At 33.1% G+C, this 26297-nt stretch overlaps 1 protein-coding gene across 1 annotated transcript; it reads left to right on the top strand.

Moving 5' to 3' along the window:
* Positions 1-1973: 1973 nt before the first annotated feature.
* On the top strand, positions 1974-26097 carry LOC115455763 (succinate dehydrogenase cytochrome b560 subunit, mitochondrial). Its single transcript, XM_030184448.2, has 3 exons — positions 1974-2134; positions 15016-15236; positions 25728-26097. The coding sequence occupies exons 1-3, from the start codon at positions 2061-2063 to the stop codon at positions 26012-26014; spliced, it is 582 nt and encodes a 193-aa protein (XP_030040308.2). The 5' UTR covers positions 1974-2060; the 3' UTR covers positions 26015-26097.
* The last annotated feature ends 200 nt before the right edge of the window (positions 26098-26297 follow it).

The following is a 26297-nucleotide window of genomic DNA, read 5'->3' on the forward strand; positions in this document are numbered from 1 at the left end:
TTCCATTTTTTGTGACCAACAAATTAGGAAACGTTTTGGAAATGCTTATATTAATGGGCTAAAGTCAGCATTGGTAACTTAGGTGTTCTTGATGACATTATTAGTGGAAAATACGACTCAATGTAAATTCGTGGTCAGTGTTACATTTTAAAAGTATTCTACTGTAGTAACTATATTAAAAAAAATATGTATTAATAATATTTTAAAATCAATTACAACAAAATTAAAGTCTAACACTGTATTTCATTTATATTGAGTACCTCATTTATGATATTAACAAACAAAAACCAAATATGGAAAGGACATGTCGCCTTTTTGTATGGGAGCTGGTTCTTTATTTCGAATAAATTCCATCCAACTTCAAACCAATTGAATAATAATAAAGTTTTATAATTTTAGACCAACTGTAATATTGTGACTTTTAAGGTTGAAGAACAAATACACATTTTGTTCTTACAATAATCTTTTAACTAATAATAGGGTTTAAGATTCGGTTTATTTGAAAGCGTTAAATAGTAAAATTCGTTAGGTTGTTTTCTTCTAAAATAATTTTTATTTGTATTCTGTTATGAATGAAAATTATGAAATTATATTTCAATGTGACGTATTGCACTGAAATGGATCGAGCAATTTTGTCCACAACGCCAGAGAAGCGATAAGTTTTAAACATTGTAGCATACATGCAGTACGTCATAGTGTAATGTGTTTAACAATGCCTGATTATTGAATCACGAGAAAAAATTTGTTCTTAGATAAAATATTATACGAATAAATTAGACAATAGAGTTGTACGACGAAAATAAATTTTCACTTATAAGATTCAATTTAAAATTATTTTACACAGGCCACAGTTCTATATCACATAGCAATAATTCGGTCTCTTATCCCCTCGGACCATTGTAATTGTAGGTAAAAGAGTTGCATCCACATTCACAACCCTTAAACCACGAGAACTAATAATGTAAAATTAATTGAACTTAAACATAAGAATATGCCAAATGCTTAAGTCATAGCTTTCTTGCAGTCATTTTTGGTTAGTTAATAAAGTAATTGACCATAGAAATGATGAGACGTCACAATAAATAATTGTAATCTGATGGCAAATTTTAAGAATTTTCCACCTCTGTATTTTTAGGCCGATTTTAGCCAAAATAGCCTCTATGAAGGATTGTGTTTTTTTAATGAATATGTAAGTTGTCAGTCTGGAGAAGTTTTTGATCTACCTTAGAACCACGAAGTCACTTGTTTAAGTTTTTAAATTTAAAGAAGAAACTTTAAGTCATTTTCATAATTTTCATTAAAGTTATGAAGCTGAAAATTTTGTTGCAATAAAAATATCTCAAATAAGTCTACTACTTTTTTAAAAAGAAAACATTTAATCGTTCAAATCGAAATTTCTCAAAAATTCAGAAAAATATTCATAACTCGAAAATTATGAAAAATCGCGGAACATACATGGGGGCGATTCGGATACCCCACGCTTATTTTCTGGTACACCCTGTATAAGTCAAGTAATCTTGGGAAATCAATTTTTAATTTTGTAAAAATGTCTGGTTGACCAGGTCAAGTGAAGTTGGTAGCGGAAGCTCTGCAGCCGCAAGTTGACCATAACTGCTGGGCTAAATTAACACTATTTACTTTCATCATCTCAGCCACAGGAAGTCCACTGCTGAACATAGGCCTCCCCCAAGGATCTCCACGTCGACCTGTTGGAAGCGGCCTGCGTCCAGCGACTTCCTGCGACCTTAGCCAGGTTGTCCGTCCACCTTGCAGGCAGGCTCCACGTTTTATATTAAACAACATTTTCTATATATTTTGTAGTATCTTTAATTATTTTGTCCCTTAAAGACGTGTACAATGTACATATAAAAATATGAATTTAGTACATACAAAATGCATATTTTTATTTTACATATTTTTTTATAAATTGCAATAAACCTGCGCTACAAATCTGTCAGACATTATATTTTTTATGCATTAATGTGACACATGACATTGATGTTTAGAATTACTTTTTAAGATTGCAATTTTGTTATAAATTTATTTGCCACGTATAAAATATGTACCGATTATATTATGGAAATGTAAGCTTATTGAGACAACGTTCTCCAAACGACTACTTTTGTTCTAGAGGGTAAGTGTTAATCTCCAAAACTGTTATATTTTTCATAGCTAATGTTTCGTCTGTGCATATAGAACCTTTCAAACATTTACCACTGTTGCAATATCATTCACCAAGTCCGAATAAAAATAGCTGCAGGCAAATTTAAAGTTGTTTGTCACACGTATCAGCGATTCCAGTCGTATAATTAATCCACTGTGTTTCCCTCCAGTTCATTTGAATTTTTTAGGACGTTTTTATTATGTATTTATATTAAACTAGCTTTTACTTGCGGCTACGCCCGTGTGAAGGAGTTTTTCGGCATAAAAGTCCCGCTATATATTTTCCCAGGATGGAAAGTAGTATATAACCATCCCAGGGTCAACTATCTCCATACTAAACTTTATACAAATACGTTTAATAGATTTTGAGAAAATCACTATTTTGGTCACAGCAACTTTCACATGAAAGTTAAATATATGTTGCCGCGGACTTTTAATTAAAAAACTATTTAAGACAAACTATCCTACGTTACATCATCTTTTCTAGCTCCAACGGTTTACGCTAAAATAAAATTTTTAGCTGACCTACTTGATGTGTATCGTTATATTATGACCCAATTACATAAAATCATTATAAATAGTTCTGACGTATAAACAATATTATTGTAAAGTTTCGTCCAAATCTGTTGCGTAGTTTTTTCGTGTAAGGGGACCAAACATACATACAAACATACATCCTCACAAACTTTCGCATTTATAAGTAGGATGTTGGCTCTTGTTGTCATGTCAGGTTCATTGAGCACATAAATATATGTATAAAATAAGAGAAAGCGCGAATCTGCGCCCAGGGACAACATCTATAATTTTTGAAACATTTATAAAAATGTTATAAATATTTCAAGGATTGTTCGTAATATAAAATACAATATCACGCCAAGTCAAAGCCTTAAAAATGATCGTATTTCCATGAATGTAACAATAGTCTTCTAGCCAATGACATTTTACAAATAGACGCGTCATAGACTAACAAAATTGCACTTAAAAACGGCGCACTATTCACTATAGTCACATACCTGTACATATAATTACAAATTCGCTTGAAGAAGGAAGACAAAGATTAGGCATAGGTTCATTAGAAAAGGAAATATTATATACATCGACAGTTCCAGCTCGCATTGATACGTTCCGAGCGTCGACCGCCATCGCCATCACAGTCGCATAAAATGCATTTATTAGTTAAAAAATAAGTTAATAGTGTATACTTATTACTAACGTGTGAAATGAAACGTTTTTTTCATTCACAGTTAGAGTATAATTTGTACATCCTCTAAAAACACAGGAAGGCATTTTATTTATAAAAAATTCCAAAAGTTAGTAAGCCGACTAGCCGCGAGAGTGGTTGAAGGTTGACTAAGTAATTTTCGGGCAATTACCTTGCTTTCTTCTTGCCAGTATTGAGCTCGGACGACGTATCTATGTAATAAAAATATCTTAGATTCTAGCGGTATACATTTGCAAGGTTTATACATTTCAGGGAGTTTTCAGTACATCCATTCCCTTAAAGTATAAGATTACGTTTTAAAATAAAAGACCAGCATTTCCTAGATTATTAGCAAAATTAGTAATCACTAATTATCGGAAACAAAAAAAATAAAAAAGACGACAATTTTTATTTTAATCATTTAAAATTACCACTTTCCTTACCTTGGACCTCATTTCATTTTGCTATCACCTATTCAAACGATACTTTGAGTTCAAATACGCTGTATCTGCTGTAATTTGTTAAGAAGTCGGATCCTGCAGACTAAATGATTAACGAAAATACCACCAAAGTACGATTGATTTCAAATATTCCGAATTTGAAATATTAATAATAGTCTTTCATGCTACGAGCCTACGAGTACCTTTGAGTTTAAGTTATAGGTACGTGTTTGTACACCACATTTTTTCTAACACTATACTTTTAAAATCATAAAGATAACTTGGCTAAATGATAAAACTTTTTACCCGTATAGCACAAACAACAGACTATAAAAAACCAGACGACTTTTTATATAGTATTTCAGTCACAATGTACACGTTAAAATCTCCGAATGGTCCGTCTGTGTAAACTACAAGAACCGAAACTCTTTTTCGAATATTCAGTGAAATGAAAATTACTGGGATAAACTGTGAATGTGAGTTCGCAAAAATAATAAATAAAATTTCGATGTAACCTGTTACATCGAATGTTTAACCACCTGTGTCCCCCTGGCTACATTCCGGCTGAATTCATCACAGATTTCAAAATATTTCTTGTTCGGTGATGTAAAGAATTTCTGTAGCATGTGAAAATAGTTTTTTTAATAGTTTAATAAACATATATTATAGATTTCATTAAACAATCTATGTATGTTCGTATAAACATGCCTCGTCGGATCGTGAAACTAACAACCGTATAATTGTCACGTTTTTATTTTAGCGCAAAGACAGACGTTTGTATACCCTCAATATCATTAACTGAACCATTGCATTACCTTTGTCGTAACAGTAGATTTCAATATTCACGCTGAATCCATAACTTCAGATCAATGATAAAAATAAATAATTTAAAATAATCTCATCAATGAGATGAAATGATGTCAAACGTGGATATTTGATTCAACAACCAACGGAAAGTTAACATCATATCAAAGAGCCTCAGAACGCAGATAACTAAATATAAAATTGAAGAACAGAGTCCGTCTCGGGACAATAAGAAAACAAAGTGGCGTAATGGATGTCCTGTTCTTTGCACGAGGCCTGAAATGGAGGTGGGCGGGTCACGTGACATGCTACACTGACAATAAGTGGGCGAAGACCGTGACCATGTGGAGTGATCCTCATGGGCACAAAAGAGGTCGACCAAAAGCAAGGTGGAAATACGAAATAGAGACCATCAGAACAAGTATTTGGTCCAATCAGGCAATAAACCACTACGATTGTTATTAGTGTACATGCCAATACATTTCTGACATTGCCCATGGTACGCACAACATACGTCAAACTCATCGGACAATTTTGAGCACAGTCTGATATACTGTAATGCCTTTAAATAGCAAACAATTTACTTACAGCACCCTGTAGGAATTCTTAGAGACATACTAGAACACACTAATCGAACACAAACATGCATATCTCTAAAATTAAGACTAGAATTTCATCGAAATTAGTTTTACTTTTCTGGTTAAACAAGCAATATCTTAAGATCCCTCATAGCTATAAATTTGGTAATATTGATGAAAGCATTTCATATAAATGACTAGATAGCAACACGATTTCACTCGCGTATTCTTAATCGGAATCTCCTGACCAGTCTCACCTTATTTTATACACTGTATTATGAAGGTTATTCCGACTAAGAGTACGTGAGTAAAACCGTGTTGTTATCTAGTAATCTAATACGTCTCGCGCAAGTTTCAATATCATTTCATTTGAGTAGATATTACGAAACTTGCGATAATTAATATGTTTTGCACATACATCATACATAATTAATGTGAAAATAAATCAAGCTATTTACTGGTTACTTACGACCCGGCTCGCACAATGAAATTTATAATGCGCGACGTCCAGTAGATATGCCTAAGTTTGTCGTCGGCCGGTAAGCATAGTATTATGGGCCACCTGTATAGTTTCCGCAATTCATGCATGTTGTGAACTTTAAAAGCCACCTACCTAGGGTTGTACCTGTATTGGCCTTGGTTTTCGCATTGATTAATTAACAAATCGCCAAAATTGCAGTAACTACATAGATGTCCTAAAACGTTCTTCTAAGTAGTATATTTGTAAGTACCTGTGTCGGTACAGCTGACTGTCAATTTTGTGTATTACACTCCATTTCTTTCAAGCATATTTGCCACTATAAAACTAATAAAACAGATATCAAATAACACGAGGATTCTATTTGAATATAGCGTACAATAATTGAATATGAATGAAACAATAATTTACATCAGCGGTGCACACTCGAACGTTGCGTACGTTTCCAATTACATTGCAAATGCAAACATGATTCTACAGGTGAAATATAAATATAAGTAAACAGAATTAACACAAAAAAAATATGTGAATATTCTAACGTAAATTTTACTGCGCTAAGTTTTTATACAGACGTGTTTAGGGAAATTTCGGACTGTGTTCTTTTAAATTAAATAACATTAGACTATGTCATCAAAACATTGGCCTTCATTCCTTTAACTTTTAATAAATTTCTAACCCTATTCATTCGGCTAATTCTGTTACAATACAAGAACATTCCAATTCCTTTACGGTGAAATACCTAGAAATAAGCCGCATGACCGCAGCCGCGCTACAATAGGGTACATTAGTGTATGTGAGAAAAAATCCAAAAATACATAAACAAGATAGTTTAATCAAAAAGCAATCGGAAAATGGTAGATTCAAATCATAAAGTTAAAAATTAAATTTTTAAATTCAATTCAAAGCTTTGACTTTTTTTATCTGTTTTCCAAATATGCGAAACGAGTGCCGCCATGACATGACATCATCAAGGCAGTAAACTACTTGAAGTGTCAATACGCGTTCACTATTTCTAATTTATCGAAATAAACAAATTTGTTGGACAATAAATTTGGATCTCTCCTCGGAAGCTGTAACCAAATTTTCCTCATAGTTATATCAGTTGGCACTTGAATCCACAATTCTTCGGCGTTTTTACACTAGTATTCTTATCATTGGTGTGTACCAATGATAAGGATAGTCGCTCATTTTAATTATAATACTTTCCTCTTTCTCTATGCACAGCGTTGTCACTTAGGGTTGTTAACCATACTTTATAATAACGTAACCTACTTTATTTTCGATAAATATACTTTATACTTTTGTATAAAAATATAGTATACGAAAATACTTTATTTCTAATCTTTACTGTGATATGTAAAACGAATCACTTAGAGTGGATATGTGTTTTATTTATACCTTATAATTGGATAAGTACTGAACTATTTATCGATACTATTAGGTATAATAGAACGTAGTACATATTATGTTGACAACAATTTAAAAAATACAACCTATTTATTTATTTAAATTTAATTTTAGATTGTAAAAATAGCTTTGAGAGTTTTAAAGCGTACAAAAAATTATTAGCGTGTGCTAAAAGCACACAAAACTATCGACGGTTGAAAGGCTAATTGACCTAAGCGACATTTTTTCGATTTTTATCTAGATAAACAATTTCATACTTTTTTGACAAAAAGGTGGCAACCCTATTGTCACTTGATGTTTACTGTCGAGATGACGTCAGCACCGTGGCCTCTAGCGTTTTCGTTTATTTACACGGGAAAATTTAAAATGTAATATTTAAATGTATTTTAATGGCACTTATTGATTGAATATTTTTTTTATAAAATTTCTAGGGATATTTTATCATCTTAAGATTATTTTGAGACACTTTTAAAAAAGAGTAAAGTAGAGTAAGAGTGACAAAAAAGAGTATAATACCCTATTGCTCAATGTATCCAGAGGTCAGTATTTAATAGGAATACTTTATATTGTTTCGGACATCCTTATCTTAAATAATAGTCAGATATTAATATATATATATATATATATATATATATTACAATTAGCGTAAAAAGCGATGGAGATATCAACTGCCCTAACTAAGTATGGCTGGAAATAACCAAAATAATACACACTCCCTTTTGTGTAATAAACATCACATAAATGTTACTCATGAACTGTGAGCCGAGATGAGCCCTTAATATAACAGGAAAATATTATTTACCACCTATTTATATTGTATCGATTGCACTAGCTAGCGACGTAAGTAACTCTCCCAAATTGATGGCGGGTGTGAACTGACACGCGTTGATGGGTGCTCGGTCGAGGCAATGTGTATTCTATCAACTTCGACATTGAGACATTTGATAGATTAGATGTGGTTTGCACAGCGGCCCGTGTGCCGCCCGATCAATATGCACGCGACTATTATCTATCGTTATTGCGAAGTATCCAAAATCATGGGGTACAGTGGTCGGTGTTATAGTCCTGGTTTTTGTTTTATACTTAAACTAGGTGACCCGACAGACGTTGTTAACTATGAATATTGAATTCGAATTGGTATAACTAATAAAAAGTACTTATATTATTCAAAAGCAGTGTTTATTATTGTAAGGTTTTAAGATAGACAAAATTCTTATATAGGTTTGTTGTCTATGAAAACTTATAAATTCAATATTAGGTATGATTAGGGATGCCATCCGTCCGGAATTCCCCGGTTTTGTCCTAGTTTGAAGGGCAGTCCGGCAGGGGCTTGTAAAAAGTGTCCGGGTGAACTCCGGACATTTTTCTTGTCAAGGTAAATCCAACATTTTATAGATAAGCGATAAATTGAAATAAATCTATATATATAAAAATGAATCCCTATTTCCCTTGGTCACGCCATCACGCGTGAACGGCTGGACCTATTTCATAATTTTTTGTTGTTGTTGTGTTTGTTATTATCAGGATAAAGTTCTTATGAAAGAAAAAACCTAACAATTGCGCGGAAAATTAAAAAATTGAAAGAAACTTAACGAAAATATTAATTTTATATAACTATCAATTGTTTGAAATAACTGTCAGCGATTGACAGAATGCGCGCTGCAAATTCATAGTTAAGACGGGACAACGTCTATCGGGTCAGCTAGTCTTAGTTAAAAATTCATTCATAAAACCCGCATTCAGGATGGCATGGCATGTTTCAGTCGACGTTCGAACGCCCCCACTTCTGCCCCGCGCGTGGCAAAAATATTTTTTCAGAAATTGAAACTGATCGGCATATACATTTTTATTTTCCAGAGCAGGATATAAAACTAAGTCTTGTTATGTGATTCATTTATGACATGAAACGCCAACTATTATTGTAGTAACTATTTGCGATACAATGTTTAATTAGTGATGTGTATGAAGAAGCTGTCAATTGTCATTGGAGATAAAATAGATGTTAGACAAAGAGTTCTAAGATCATATAAAGCGGACATTGGAAAGATTGTAGTACAAAAATTTTGCGCATATTTGATGGTTAGTCAATCTACCGTCAAATAGCGAAAGATCAATGCAAAATAAGCGTTTTTTTATATGTTAGTTACTTCATTTCATTTTATCGAAAAATATTCTATCACTTATTACACTATATAAATGAGTAAAAATATATACCCAACTGGGAAGCTAGTACAAACATTAGGAACGTTTTTTTTTTGTAGAAATACCCCAGAAGTAACGTCATGTGATCTGAATATTGTTTTTTTTTATTACGTCTAAACTATTAACACGGTAAAATAAAAATGGATTCAGACACATATTCTTATATTCCATTAATTGTTGACAATTATAGATGAGATTTTTTGTTGTTTTTTTGAAAGTGGTATATCAGTGAAAAAGTTTTCAAAGGCCTCTAGCTCGATCTAAGTCCGAATTAATAATTTGTTTATTAATATTGAGACTGAACTCCGTTTCAAAAAGTAGTCTCATCAATTTCTTTGCTAATTACACTCCAAATTAAATGAATAAATGAAAATAAAAAATATTTTTATTTAACACAAAAGATCTTATAGGTACGTAACGAATATACAAAGTATGAAATTTTACAGTAATGTACAAAATTATCAATATACTAATATAAATTATCAAAATATTTTAAATTTTATTTTTAGTTTTTATCTTATTACTTAAGCATAAAGATTTAACTATATGACAGAACTGTCTTAATAGTTTAGAATAGGATTTAACGAACTTATCTTCATTATAATTGTAGATTTTTTGAGAATACCGATATTGTTATAATATTTCGCTCCATTATGGATGCCTGCGCTGACCCAAATGTTGAATGTAGTTTCATTACTCACTGACACTGATCTAGTGACTACTAAATTTAACTCCTTACAAAATGTATCAAATGCAGTATTTATTATATAACAAGTTAAAGTCAGTTGGTTCCCTTTAGAATTTATTGATCCAAGGAAATTATTTTTTTACTTTTAGTTTTGTGCCTTAATTTCTTTGACCGGATCTTTGTCACAGGGACAACCGTAATATTCTTATAAGATGTGAATCATGATATGTTCTGAACCATATTGCTAAAGCTGACTAATTGACCACAGTGGTTAGAGCCAAGTTTATTGGTAATACATTCCTTAATTCGCAGTATATTATCACTATAAATATCAATGACGTTTTACAAATAGACGCGTCGTAGACTAACAAAACTGCACATAAAACAGCGCACTATTTACTATAGTCACATACTTGTACAGCTATAGCAGCTTGCATTGATACAGCCCGAGCGTCGACCGCCGCGCCGCGCCGTGGCCGTCTAGTTTATTGGTCTCTGGTCGCCATGATAGTCGAATAAAATGCATTTATTAGTTAAAAATAATTTAAATAGTGTATACTTATTGCTAACGTCTGAAATGAAAAGTTTTTTTCATTCACAGTTGGAGTATAATTTGCACATCGTCTAAAAATACAGGAAGGTATTTTATTTATAAAAATACAAAAAGTTAGTAAGCCGACTAGCCGCGACAGTGGTTTCAGGTTGACTAAGTGAATGTCGGGCAATTACCTTGTTTTCGTCTTGCCAATATTGAGCTCGGACAACGTATCTATGTATTAAAAACATTTTAGATCTAAATAGCCAAGGTATTTGAGGTAAAGAACTAAAAATGTTATAATCATGCGTTATGAGAATATTTATATTATTTGCTAATTTTTTTTTTTTTTTTCCTGACACTTTTGTTATCCTGGCAGGGCCGGCTTATACAAACACACCGATCTTGCGGGTGAGTGCTTTAGGCACTGCGAGCCCTTAAGTGACCATGCTGAGGGCGACCCTCTAAAGGGTCACGGCCTCGGCTCAGGACGGCTACTGAGAGAAGATGTTTTGGGGACATCAACGATTATGGAAATGCGAAAGGTGCGCAAGCGGCCTAACTATCTATCATGATTACATCGGCGCCCGGGCCCGAATTATCAGAAGGGTCGGGAAGACGGGGGACGGGGCGAGGTCCTCGACGGCGAGGACGGAGCAGCGGTCGTGTGGAGTGTTTGAGCTTTTTGAGCAGCTCGTGCTTTCTACGGATTGCCAGAGTTATATCGTGCTCTGGATCTGATAGAACTGAACGCGGTCTTCTCCATTTCGCGCGGTTGAATGGAGTGTATTTGGAATTTAATCGGATTAGCGGATTCGGATGATTGACCGCCTTATCGAAATAGCGTCTGCTGGCCATGTGCATAAAGTGCCTGATGGTCGGCATATCGGTGTCTACGTGGAGGTTGCGATTGCGAACGTACCACAGGGCATCGAGAGCACGTCTGAGGAATTTGTTTTGTAACACCTGCAGACGCTGAAGTCGAGCAGGCGGTACATGCGCGAACGCGGGGGACGCGTACGTCATGATCGGTCTAACGCACGTAGTAAAGATCCTAATCTTGTTGCGGATAGACATCTTACTATTTTTGTTTAAGAGCCAGTGAAGCTGGCCCATCGCGATTGCGGCTCGCGCGCGTACCGCATTTACGTGTGGGACGAAAGTCAACCTCTGATCAAGGTACACACCTAGATATTTGACCTTATTGGTCCAAGGGATGATCTGGCCAGACAATCTAACTGATATTTGCTAAGATGTTTTTATTACATAAATACGCTGTCCGAGCTCAAAACTGGCAAGATGAAAGTAAGGTAATTGCCCGACTTGACGACCAATGAGCGTGCGGCACTAACGTTGTTACGTAACTGTCGATGTATATGTATGTATATATCCTTTTCTAACGAATGTATGCTGCATCTTTTTATTCCTTCTTCGAGCCAATTTGTAATTATATGTACAGGTACGTGACTATAGCAAATAGTGCGCCATTTTTATGTGCCATTTTGTTAGTGTATGACGCATCTATTTATAAAACGTCATTGATTTAGATGAACTAGATTAAAATTTCATAATTGCTCCATCCCTTCATTTATTGATTCGCTCATAGGAAAAAATAATTACAATAAAAAACAAGCAGAGAATTAATTGTTCGGTATCGTCGACTCCGTGAGCCCGAGGGCATGTCCTGGTATCGGCTGAAGTGTAACGTTTCGCGAATTGCGGCCTACCGACGCTTGCCGTGATTCGCCGCGCACACCGCGTCGGAACGGCTCTGACCAATCAGGTGGCTAGCGACACGGGGGATGCTGACGCTGAGCTGCAGCTCGACGCACGCCATTTCAAAATCACCGCGCCAAAACTCGCGAGCGATATTGTAGGATTAATATTTTATATCACATATTAATATCATGTAGGTACTAGTTGACCCGACAGACGTTGTCCCGTATTAAATATTGATTTGCATCGCGCATTCTGTCAAGCGCTGACAGTTATTTCAAAAAATTATTGACAGTTATAAAAAAATAATATTTTCATTGTTTGCTTAAATTTTCTAATTTTTCGCGCAATTTTTTCTTTTTTTTTTCTTTCATAAGAACCTTATTCTGACAATAACAAACAAAACAAAAAAAGAGAAATCGGTCCAGCCTTTCACGCGTGATGGCGTGACCAAGGGAAATAGGGATTCATTTTTAAATATATAGATAGATTGATGTGAAATATCACATATTTAGTATGAGTAGCCTGACTAGTAGGTGCAGCTAAATATTTAAATTTATTGATTGATAATAACTAGTTTTTGCCTGCGGATCCGCCCGTGTGGAAAAAATCTGAGATAAATATTTTTCCAGGATAAATAATAACTTATTGGACTCAGGAGTAGCTTCCTGTTAGTGAATAACATTTCAAAATCGGTTTAGTAGTTCCAGATATGAGCTCGTTGAAACAAACAAACTCCTTTATTTATAGGTTAGCTTTTATTATAGGTATTAGGTAATCAGCCATAAGGCAAATTATAAGGATATGTTATTGGTAAGTATATATTATGCATGTGCAATAACTTATCTATAATTGATACCTAATAAAATGCACATAGCACGTTTGATACGAAAAGATGTTCGTGTCATTTTAATATAAGTTATTTATCAGGGCATTAATTTGCCCCGCCTGTTTCTCAACAAAAACTGTCTGAAATAATGTCCTTATTGTACTTATGTATATATTTTAGTGTTTGGTAATCATAGGCCAGTATATTATTAACTGTGATACGCATAAACTATAAACAACTGTTATTACTCTTTAAATAAAATAAAAACGTACTTATTGTACTTCATTTATTGTAGTTTATAAAGTAATTAAAAAAAATATGTGGTATATCGCCGTCTCAGAGGCGGAGTACAATATAAGACTAATACGCATTCCACAACAATTTCGCTCAAGTAAATCCTATATTTCTTCCCTTTGATATAGAAGTTCACATTTTGTGTAATTAAGATGTATAACGTTACGTCGCGTGAAGTAGGTTTCCTGAAAATATTGTTGTTTGTGACACAAATGTGCCGCTATCCAAAATTTCACAGAATATCTACGTCAAATCTACACTGCTATACTACTATAATATAATGCTAAAGAGTTTTATTGTTTGTTTCAACGCGCTAATCTCAGGAACTAGTGGTGCCAATTGAAAAAATATTTTAGTGTCGGTTAACCCATTTATAGAGGAAGGCTATATAATATCACACTATAATCAATAGGGACGGAGAATCAAAGAAAAATGATGCAAAACGGGTTTATTCCTTTTGAGAGCTTCTATTGCGTGTTAAGCTTCAATTGTTAAAGTTATGCAACAACCATGTGTGACAGAATTGTTGCTCTTCAAATTTATAAAAAATCCTATTGATATTAAATATTATCGTTGTGAATGTTTGTGAGGATGGATGTATGTTTGTTCTCTTCCACGAAAAAACTATTAAACGGATTTAGATGAAACTTTACAGTAATATTGGTTATATTTCAGAATAACACATAGGCTAGAATTTATAATGATTTTGTGTAAATTGGTCATAATATAACAAAACATATCAAGTGAGTCGGAAAAAAAATATCCCGGAAAACTTCTTCACACGGGCGACGCCGCGACCAAATACATTATAAAACAAAGTCGCCACCGTGTTTGTCTGCCTATCTTAAAGCGATAAACTCAAAAAGTAGCCAATGGATTTCAAAGAAATTTGGTACAAAAATAGATTGAGATTCTGGAAAGGACACAAATTACTTTTTATCTAAGGAATTTTCCCGAGATAAAATGTATTTATTTACATAGCGGGGCATTTCTCCCTGAAAACTCTATCAGGCGTGCGAAGCTACGAGCAAAAGCTAGTAACATATTTATAAACAGATGTGGTATCAATAAATCCAAATCTACACGTCCAAATGTCGAGTTCTATTTACAAATCCATACATACTGTATTGATTGGCTGATTAATCTCTATGAACTGCGGTATAGGTAGCTATTAAAAAGAAGTATGTAATAAAACAGACCTCTTGAATCATGAGATATTTACTTGTGTTTATTAAATTATTAAACTATATCGAAGTTAATTTTATCGTAATTACGACTAGTGCAGCGTATAATTGGCCCCCTATCTTGGCATCGTGGATTATCCATATAGCATGTCGAAAAAAATATCCACATTTTATATTGATGCTAAGAATGTATCGTATAATAAATTGACATAATTTCTGATTATTCTAAACCGCATTCAAGTGCATCGATAAATGGATAATTAATTAGTGTTCTTTAATATAAAAATATATTTCGTATTTATGAATAGGTAAAGTTGTAAAATTTCTGTTTATTAAACTACTGATTTAATTAATTTTAGGCCACGTGGAGTAAGATAGGTAAAATAATTAAATGGCTATGAGTTAAAAATTTATTACACTGATCGCACCTTCAATCATTATAATGGCGTAAAATTTATCATTATGACAGTTACATTAAAGTCATGTTTTATTTCAGCGTAAGACTACGGGGTGTCCTTCCGAATACAAAGATTAGCTCGTGTGTCTTGTCCGAGCACGTCAGGCACAAGCATCAACTATCCTTCAAGCCCTACGTGCCACCGTGCTACACGGACCACGATCAGAAAAACATGACTCTGAAGAGACCGATGTCACCTCACCTCACTATATATGCGCCCACACTGCCTGCTATGACGTCTATTCTGCAAAGAATTACAGGTAATTCAAATAATACATCCTGTATTATACAATGCCGTGACACTGCTAAGTAAAGACCCTCTCTAGTACAAATTTAAAAGTGTCTGATAATGATTTGATAATCTGCCTCAGACGACAACACTGTATTTTAATCCCTCAAGGTAATTTAATCCCTCATAAAAGCCATTATTACCGACAGATTAACCTTTGTTTCAAACCGAATTCCGCGCTCGGAAAGCCAAATTAGTTGACAATATCTATACTGATGATAAGTCTCTCGTATATGAGGGGCCGTTGGGGTTAGTACCGACACAAACTCTTTTTCTATCGCTAAAAGCCATGCGCTGTTGTGTTCCGGTTTGAAGGACATTGTAGCAAGCAATTACTGGCTATTATGAGACTTACGTACAGTGTACAGTTACTCACTCGTGGGATACATGAATAATGAGCTTAGTTTTGATCAAATATTATCAATTATCATACACTTAAATAGGACTCTTAAGTCAGTTTCGTGAATTAAGTAAAAATCAAATCTAAACTAATATTTATGAGTTGTTACAACACAAACGTTTTAATTTAGGCAAAAGAATCATTAACTTTGGGCATTACTGTTAGAGTAGAAACTAGTTGTAAAGAACTGGTCTGCAGTAGTCTTTCCACTCAGATCTATTTCTTGAAAGCACCAAATAAACCATTTAAATATGCCTTAAAATTAACAATACTTCTTTTGTCTTCGCACAGATATGTTGTTTGTCGTCGAAATTTTTTCGTCGAACAGATATGTTGTTTAGGAGGTACAGGGCTTGTAATAAATATGAACGTACCTACAAGATTTTATAGCTGTTTTCATTATAATATAAATTCGATTGTTTGCTGGGTGCCGAATATATAATTTTTGTTATTCCTAATTAATCACTTAATTTTGTATCCACTTTATTATTAATATATAAACTCATAGGGGAAAGAAAGTCCCAACCCACGGATTAAAAATGTTAAGACCCAAAAGAAGACTTCCCGAAACAGTTAGTGGAAATTTGGATTATTCATAGAACTGCGCAAATTAAACATGGAACCGATATAAGGGCAGCATGCGGCGCCCGTCGGCAAAATAATTATGCTTCGTATCTACATAAATAATTGTGATGATGAAACAAAAGTTGTAAAGTACAATCTTCAAAAGTTCAAGATATTGATAGAATTAAAATAATTTTTGGCCTATAACAAAAATTTTGAATGCGCGCCTCTTAAAGGTATCTTCTAATTTTATGGTTTGTGAACTATAAGCGCAAATGTTATAAACTGTCAAACAGTCGAAATTGATTACTTCTTCCTTCTTTCTTTAGGTCCTCATACGGATTGATGTTTTAATTAAATAAAATTTATTCGTAGGATACATTCAAACACAAACAAATTAAATATGACAGTAGGTAGTATTTTTGTACACCTGCTCAGTTGTGTGGATACATAAAGTTGTCAATTTATCTCACATTTATATTCAGTCAGATTATAATTTAATTCATTTTTTTATCTGATAATTGGCAAAAGAATCTTTAATAATAAATAAAATATTGGAAGTAAAAAAGTTTTCAAAATTTTTATCGCAGTTTTCATGTATTTTCTCTTTTCCCAAACGTTTCGAAGATTTTCTATCAGTCCCGTGACTGTGAAGGCTGAAAAGTCTTTGAAACGTTGCGAGAAAAATAAAATACACGAAAGCCGCGATAAAATCCGGAAACTAGTTTTATTTCGATGTCCAACATTCGGGTAAACGTAAATAATCTATAGTAAGTATGGTATATAAAAATGAATCTCTATTTCCGTTTCTCAGGCCATAACTTGAGAACGACTAAATCGATGTCATTCATGTTTTTATTAAAAAATTTAAAAACTTTGTTAAAGGTTCTTACAAAAAGAAAATTGGACAATTTCCGAAAACTTAACGACTATTTCAATTTCGTCTATTTGATAAAAGTGAATTTAGTGAAAACTAAATGTATATATTATAATTCTTCTGCATGTATGTATGTTATTGAACTCTTCTTAAACCGTTGAGCTGATTTTGATGATTTTATTTATATGTTTTGTGTGGATCCTTGAATGGTTTAGAATCACATTTGTAGGTGGTAGCCCGGTATGTGGCGCTATACTTAGTTCCTACTACAACGTATTCTAGGATTTTTCCTTTATGGGACAGACAAACGTCTTTCGGTGCCGCTAGAATAAAATATTATTGATTCGAAAAAAACAGAAAGGCTTAAGTCTTAAGTGTCAAAATAATATACGCCGTGACGCTTTGATATTAGTATATTACTTGATATTGGCGAAATGGCCTATCGATAAGCAAACAGTGCAAGCCATAAAATTAAGGTAGAAAAAACTTAAAATTAAATTTTTAAATAGATTAAAATATGTATGAAGAACTAAAGAATGGGAAATATGTAATTGCCGATACAACTTCCAACATAAGACGTAGATCTATATATTGCAACCTGTAGCAATATAGAGACCTACGTCTCATGTACATGTACACAATACGTGGGCTTAACGAATATATTATAATTATTATCGGAGCTGAAGAACAAGTCACTCCACTGTGAAAGAGAAAAAATAGCACCCGTAAAGTAGTAAATTATTTTGTTTTTCGGTTCCTTGTCAATTAATAGTCTTATTTATAAAATCGTTTTGTCTTTTAATCAATTGCTTTGTCAACGATTACCAATAATTTTACTTATAAACTTGTTTTAGCGTTTGGAGGTGATTAAGTATTACTTAAATGGCTGTCAAAATGAAACATCGCCGGTGCCTAGTCTAAACCTACTTAGGAACCTAGATAGCCGGCTTTGATTTACAACTGCCTGAGAAAATCTAAGTCTTTTGTTGTTAAATATCATTGTAAAGGCAGAGAGAGAACTGTGACTTTTATGAAAAACGTATTTCGATAATTATAATATGCCCCGATGTAAAGTTTCCTACATGCCGCTTTTTTCCTTCAAGTGTTGAATGGTTATAATAATATTTTTCTAAATATGTTTTTGTAAAAGCGTAACAATTAACAGTTTATTCCGAAAGCTAAAACTTGGTGAAAACTGGGAAATTATCCTTCAAACGTCATCCTATCATTCTGTCAAATTCCAAAGATATTTACGTTACCATAGGTGCAAAAATCATCGTCTTGGCGTCATATTAGTTCCTTTTAGTTCTTGCATAGGTATAATCTGCGTCGACCGTTAACTATCTATGTGCGTCTTCAAAAAGCAGCAGGTAACCTAAGTTTTTGAGTAAGAAAAAGTTAAGCACTGATTAAAAGTTTAAGAGCAGACTAGTCATAAGCATAGCTTTGCGGAGTTTTTAATAAAAAAATAAAAATAAGTAAGGCTGTATAATTATGGAATTTCTTAGGCGTGCATAATGCATAATATGTCAAATGTTCAATAAATGGTTGAACGGAGTATCCTTGTTTCATTAAAATAAATTTTATGAAAATAAATTATTTATTTCTTGACTTTCAAATGAAATATAATATGTATAGTGGTTGGGTTCAATTACCTAAAGCCTATGTTGATGATGAGCCAGCTACTCAACCAGTTAAAAAGGTTAAGAAGGCATTATAACAAAAATATTTCATCACCTACGACATTAAAAAACTCTCAAGTGACTAGTAAGCACAAAAACATTTCATCGTGGGTTCGGAATTCAAATAATTCAAACCAAAACTATATTTCACCAAAAATTATTGGCGTCGCCAAAGGCCTTAGTGATGAAATTGTATCGAGACGTGAGTGCCAAGCTGGGGCCCCTCGTTCGATCCCCGCGTTGTATAAAGTAAAATCAATCCTCTGCTCAGAATCTGCTTGGGGTCTAGAATTTGTCTAATTTGGGGAGAGGCTTTCCGCCCTGTCGCATTACGGGGTGAAATATACATGGTGAAAAATGAATGCTCTAGTTACCTCTGCCTAACCCATACCTCTTCGAATATAAAATCATTAATTATGTTTACACAACCTTATTATAACAAACAAAAATAATAGAATAAAATACAAGATAGGTAATTGTATTTTTATCGAGTGTCGCAGAATGCGAGTAATTCAACTTACGTTACATGATACAATGCTTCTAAGTAGGCCTTTGTTCCTACACTAAGAAAAAATCTTAAATTAAAATCAGTGTTTCGTCTACGTCATTCGATATTATGGTGTAGACTGGCGATGAATAGTCATCTTTCGCTAGTGAACACCTTGTCTGTATCCCACTCTATCTTCCATTAGATGCAGTAGAGTCGCTTTGCTATGCTCCTTTAAAAAACAGGATTTTTTTTAAATATTGTGTTGTAATTAGTTTTTCATTAACAATATTTTTTTAAATACAATTGTTTTTGCAGTAGCTTCAATAGTTAATAATAACTAATAAGTAAAGACAAGACTACATAGCCTTATCCCAAACAATTACCTGCCAAATACACAAATAATACTTATGTCTAATAATTTCTCTTTCCGAGACTTGCATTCTTTCCTTAGGAAGTACCTACGATAGGACGTGTTAAAATTATATAAAATGATAATATTATCAACCTAAGTTAATCGAAGCGCCATCTTATAACAGGTACATCGTAACACGTAAGGATGTAGTCGATACAGATGGCGCTTTCAATATATTTTTACTAAATACAGCTGAGAGCTTTGAGAGGGCTCCATTAAAGTTTTACCAAGCCTAGGGTACTTGATTCAATACATTATATGGACCACCAAACAATATCCAATACCAAAAATCAGTAAGAATTCATTTTTATGCGTGCAGTTTATGCATATATTTTTTTACTAATTTAGCTGTAACAATATGAACTACCTAGAGTTTTTAAAGTTTCAAGAATACTCTACTAGATGTCCCTGATAGAAAATAATGGTAAAATTTATATCAGCGACATCTTATTTCCGTTGTTTGTAGTTTACTTACGCAGCCTGGCTAGTGGAGTGAAATACGAAATGAACATTCGTGTTTAATCACAAACTACTCGGATGTTAGTGTTGTGTGTTATGCCACATACTATGCGGGGTGCATTAGCACTGTATCTATAAAAAAAAACTTTAGGCAGATAAGAGGATTATGAGATTATTCCCGCTCAGGTGGCGCGGCCAGCACTGCGCTTCTATGTTTTATTTTGAAACATTTCTAGTCTGTAGTCTGTACCCACTACCCGTCTTTATTTTGATTACTTAATAGTGAGGACTGATGTAAATGATATCTTATATAACATTTAATACCGTGTGTTAAATCCACTCCAACTTCAATCCACTTTATTCCACGTGACGTTTGGGACCCTAAGCAGGTGATAAGCGTATGAGTATAAATAAGAGTAAAAGACGTTCGTTATAGTTCGGTGATGAGTGTGTCCACCAGAAATAAGCGTACCTACTCCTGTCGAGAAAATTGGCGGCGATGTAGCCGATTTGAAAATTTTCTCGGATCGTACGGTGAACGTGTGGTGAACACCGAGCCGCCGCTTTATTCAAATAAATATATACTATAAAAGTAAATATACAGCTAATCTCATACACGTAACCTCTTTAGTTATAACTAAGTTTAAGAGTTTTTTATACAGTGGTTCAAGCATATGTAGGTATGTCTATACATAATTACGGAAATTACCTTCCCATGACGTAACGCTTTTATTAAGTTCATAACATATTAATGTTAATCATTGTTTTACCCAGATTCCCCGATGTTTTTTGTTCTTTTTCAACATATATTAGAGGTTTTTCTCTGCTCGAGCTAAGCTCGGTATACTGAGCGCCTGCCCTGAGACCCTGGGGAAAAGGGTGGGCCAGTTTCCCTTTAAGTGAAAACGAAATCCCCTAGGACTTTGCTTATTATTTTTGTAGTATGGATGGATGCCTGTTTCTCGATGATATGTATGTTTATGCCTGAGTCCAATTTATTGCAGTATATGTCTAAAGATTTCTAAATTACCCCCGTGGCTCCTACTACTATGGGAATGATTTCTGTTTATGTGTTCCACAATCTGGCTATTTCATGTTTCAGTGGACGGTATTTACCTACTTAATTTTTAAATTGCTTTTGCTCCTATGTTATAGTTTGATGGAACTGTGATATCTATTAAGTATGTATTATTCTCTATTTTGTTAATGTATCTTATATCCGGCCTATTGTGGTCTATTGTATTATCTGTTTGGACTGGTGTCTCCCACATTAGTTTGGCGCTATCATTTTCTTTAACTTGCGGTTGCATCAAGTGTTCTTGCCACTACAGGTTTGACACCGGATATTTATGTTTTTATCTAGGGTCCAGTAAATATATTGTACTATATTGTTGTGTCGCTTAGTGTATTAAGTGCCCGCTAGTTTTTTACGTCCGGAAACTACTTATATTTGTGTGGTCTAACTCTTTTACTGAACAAAGCCGGCATTTACCGTCGACTGCTCTTTTTAATATGTCCCGCTCGTGTTGTTTTGTCATAACTGTTTGATCCTGAATTATGAATATGGCTGACTCTAATGATGGAGATACGGGTTGTATTTAAACCACCGGAAGGATTGCGCTCTATCCAAATTTTCCTTTTCCAAAACAGATTTATAAAACTGTGCATGCGAAAATTTTAACAAGGATGTCGTGTGTCGCCGATGTCGAACCGGGAAGTATGCGTTCCCATAACGATATGAGTTTAAAGCTCGTAAGTTAATCACCCTTTTTTAAATTATTTGCCCGCAGTTTGAATCGGGATGTCAAAAACATAATTGTATTTCAATTGGGTACAGTGGACGAATGTTGCTCTGTAACTACGTAAAAAAATATAATATACTTATTGTATATATCATCTTGGCAGAGTAACTCGAAAAATAAGTACATTGATTCGTCAAAAGAGGTGGAATGCGTAATTACGCAGACATTTTCGGATTTGCGGATATAAAGGAAAGATTAAAAAGAAAAACTTATAAAATTACATGCGCAGCTATTTTTACTAATAAATAATCATTATTTGTTTTTTTTTTTATTTGTAGGAGTGCGTCTCAATCTAGCTATATTTATTATTTCGAAAACATGCAATTTAAATGTAATTTTGAAGTAAAATAATATTTAAAAAATCTCAACAACAAAGGCCTGTATCATTAAATTATTTATTTTAATAAGCTCATTTTTAAGAGTTGTATCCAAATATGTATAAATTATATTGATTAACATTTTTGTTGAATATAAAACTGTTTTTGAACATCTTTGTATACTTCGATACTAGATTAATGCAAGCTTCATTGTCATATTATTATTATAAAACCAAATACTTAAATACCAAAAGTATGTTGGCAAATATTATTATTTTAAATTTCAGATCAACAAAATGATCTCGCTGTAGATTTTCAAAAATGTACCCTTCCCCTAAAAGAAGTAAATATAATATATTTTTTTATTAAGTTTAGCGGAAATACATAAATTTAATTTAAGAACAGTAATCGTACCCGAGACGAATTTTACAAGATGTAATAGTATAAGGTCCATCGTAGGGAAATAGTATAATAGATAGGATTTTAAATTTGTATACCTTATACGCCGTACTCAATAACTGAACGATATGAAAAATAATCCAATATGAATAATAGTAATATGATGTATGAAAAATATTACACCAAATCAATTTGTATTAAGTACCTACTTTATATACTGATACGTTACGTCATTCTTACAGAAACACAGCGTTGTATAGATTTTTTTAATAATAAAATTGGGATGTAACCTAGAGGCTCAGCGCTATTCACACCTTGTTACAACTTCAGGGAAGAACGGGAATGCATGCATTCAGTCCCTGATAGGCGCGCCGGGAGTTCGTTAGCGCAGTCCAGTGCAGCGCTCTCTAGAGTTGTTCAATTAAAATAAATAATGACTATTCGATACATCTATTTCACGCAATGTTAACAAGATAAACGGGTACATCGCGAAGGATCATTCATTAATATGCTGTCATTTTTAATGGATGCATACGGATTTCGAAAATCACTTGCATCGGGGATGCGCACGCATACCCGCCGATTTTGATGGATTATTTGAGCGTGACGTCACAATAATGACCAATGTAATAATTTAGACGGTCTGATCAGTTCATGTGATTATTTTACACCATATTTGTAGTGAAAGTTATATTGCTTCTTAAATTGTTTACTGCAAGGACTAAGGGGTGGTTATGAACTCATACAAGTTAGATAGGCTTTGCTTAGTTAGAGGTAGATCCTGGTGTGAATTTGCGATTTAGTGTCAAAGGAGACTGAGTCAACATCCTCGTAGGTTTGAGGTAAGACTATATAAAAAAATTGCATCAATATCTCTATTAAAAGAACGTATATACTATATAGTACAATAGCAATTGACATGGATTTCTGTCATATTTTGAGGTTTTAGCAGAAAAAATAACTGACGTAATTAGTCTTTTTTTAAATTGACCAAAATAGTTAAGCGGAAAATATTATTTATTGCAACTAATTATACGTTAAATATCTAAAACAAAACAATTTTAATTCCTGCAACTCATACTTTTATGCAATATTTCAGCTATATATCTATTTTAATTGCATAGTGATACGATAAAAAAAATCCTAATTGATACAAAGTTATGTTTAGGTAAAATCTTAAAATTCAAAATATTTATTTTAGAAAAACTAGCGCTGGTTGCACTTGAATTTCAACATGTTATTTCGTTTATCTAACACCTCCAAAAATGCTTGTGAACTATAATATACATGCTCTAAACAGAAAAGCTGAAATCTATGCACATGGTTCCCTCAGTTGTTGGCGAAACATAATAGATTCCAAGTAATTTAAGATTAATTGAATTTATAGATATAAGGCCTATCAGAGCATACAAAATTAAATATTAAAAAAAATTACTGAATAGACTTGGAAATTTTTATGTTTTCTAGAATTTAGCTTTCTAGATTTCCTTAATAAATAATGTTACCTTTAAAGGCTAATAATTATAATTTTCATACTATAACTTCGAAATCTATCAGTATTATAGATATTTAATTCAATTAATTTACCTCATTAGAAATCTGGATAAAAGTGGAAGTATTTTAAGTGTTTTGCACATTTAGAAATTAATTATTTTTTAAAAATAAATTGGGGATTTATTGAAGACTTAGCATCAATTTTATATTTTATTTAACTATTATAAATATTATATTACTCGTTCCGTAATCCCATAATTTTAAACAATAAAAAATCCTCTAATCCCGCTTAGTTTTTATTTTACTATTGAAATTTATTTGGTCTTAGAAGTACTTTATCTTTAAATTAAATTAATTCTAAATAGTTTGAAAATAATTAACTTTCGTATAGGATTTAAAAAAAAAAACATTTTGGCCCAATCTATTAATATTTCCATTCACGATGTATTAAAAATTGAGTACAAGGTAACAAAGGATTTTATGATTCACATAGTTTTAAAATGTTTATAAAATCGTTTTGTAAAGAAATAAAAACAAAAAATTATGATTAAAATCCTCATATATTTTAGTTACAACATGAAAAATAATATGTATTATATATTGCGTAAGGATGGCATTCCTTCAAAATTTAATTAGAACTTTCTTTTTTTTTTCTTATTTATTTATTAGGGCTCTGGAAACTATTATAACTATTGACAGTTTTTTTTTATTAAAACAAGGAGACAATAAATTAAATTAAATAATTGAAACTTTCCGTAGCCTATAATAACAGTATGTAAAATAAAAATAGTATGGAAAACATAACAACACCGTAAAATAAAAAATATATTATAATTAGTAATCTAACGAAGCATTTGGAAACTATGGAACAATAAATTGGATAAATGTGCGTTAATTTATTTTAATAAAAAGCGTAATACGGAACACAATTATTAATTATAAATACTTGTAGTTTGTACGAAATACTTCTCGTGGGCCATAATTAGCACACTCTAGTTCACTAAACTACAGTTACACTATGCCTATAAGTAAATTACAATAAAACTTATGTAATAGTATAGATAACGGAATTATTAATATTATTAATAATAATTCCATTATCTGATTTCTACTATAGCGGCGATAGCCTAGTAAGTTATAGTATGGACTGCCAAGAAGTCCGCAGGTTCAAATCACACGGGCACACATCGGTAACTTTTCTAAAAAATATGTGTATTTTTGAAAAGGGACGATAGCCTAGTTGATTGTGTAACGGACTGCCGAGATGAATGTCTGCAGGTTAAAAACCCAATGGCACACACCTATGATTTTTTTTAGAAAAGATGTGTGTATTCTTTGTGAATTATCGCTTGCTTTAACGGTGAAGGAAAACATCCTGATGAGTTCTTTGTAGGAATTTTGCGGGTGTGTGAAATTTACCAATTCGCAATAGGCCAGCGTGGTGGACTAAGGCTTTTTCCCTCTTAGTACTACAGGAGGCCCGTACCTAGCAGTGGCACAGTATATTATTATTATTACTATAAAAATAAAGGTTGCGAATTCTAACGAAATATTTCTTGTTTCCAGGCTCAATATTGACGTTCTACGCACTGCTGTTGTCTGGAGGGACGCTGTTTCTCTCAAACGGCGTTGAAACCTACGTAACCATCATCCAAAGCTTAGACCTCTCCAGGATGTCATTGTTCGTGATCAAAATACTTTTGGGTGCTCCCTTTTGTTTTCACTACTGCAACGGGATGAGGTACTGCATGTGGACCCTCGGCAAAATGCTTGCAATGAAAGACGTATACGATACATCGTATAAAAGTATGGTAGCTGCAGCCGTTCTTTCAATCTTATTTGCTTTATTGTAAAAAAAATATGTTGTTGGCTTATTTAAATACTTAGATATGTTCTTAAAAAGTTTAACAAGTAAATAATTCCATAAACTGTCTAAGATTTGCTTTTTCTTCCCCTTCTTATCGATGTGTCTTTATGTATGTGTGTGTATTGTATATTTTGTTGTTATTATGCTTGTGTTCCGAAATAATCACATTTTATGTCTTAGCGTAATAAGTGTGTAAAGTTAGATACTAAATTAAACGCCTTATTGTTATATAGCATGACAGATGGCGATGCATGTTTTCAAATAAATCT

The sequence above is a fragment of the Manduca sexta genome, chromosome 27, assembly GCF_014839805.1.
Source record: "Manduca sexta isolate Smith_Timp_Sample1 chromosome 27, JHU_Msex_v1.0, whole genome shotgun sequence".
NCBI classification, from domain to species: Eukaryota; Metazoa; Arthropoda; class Insecta; order Lepidoptera; family Sphingidae; genus Manduca; species Manduca sexta.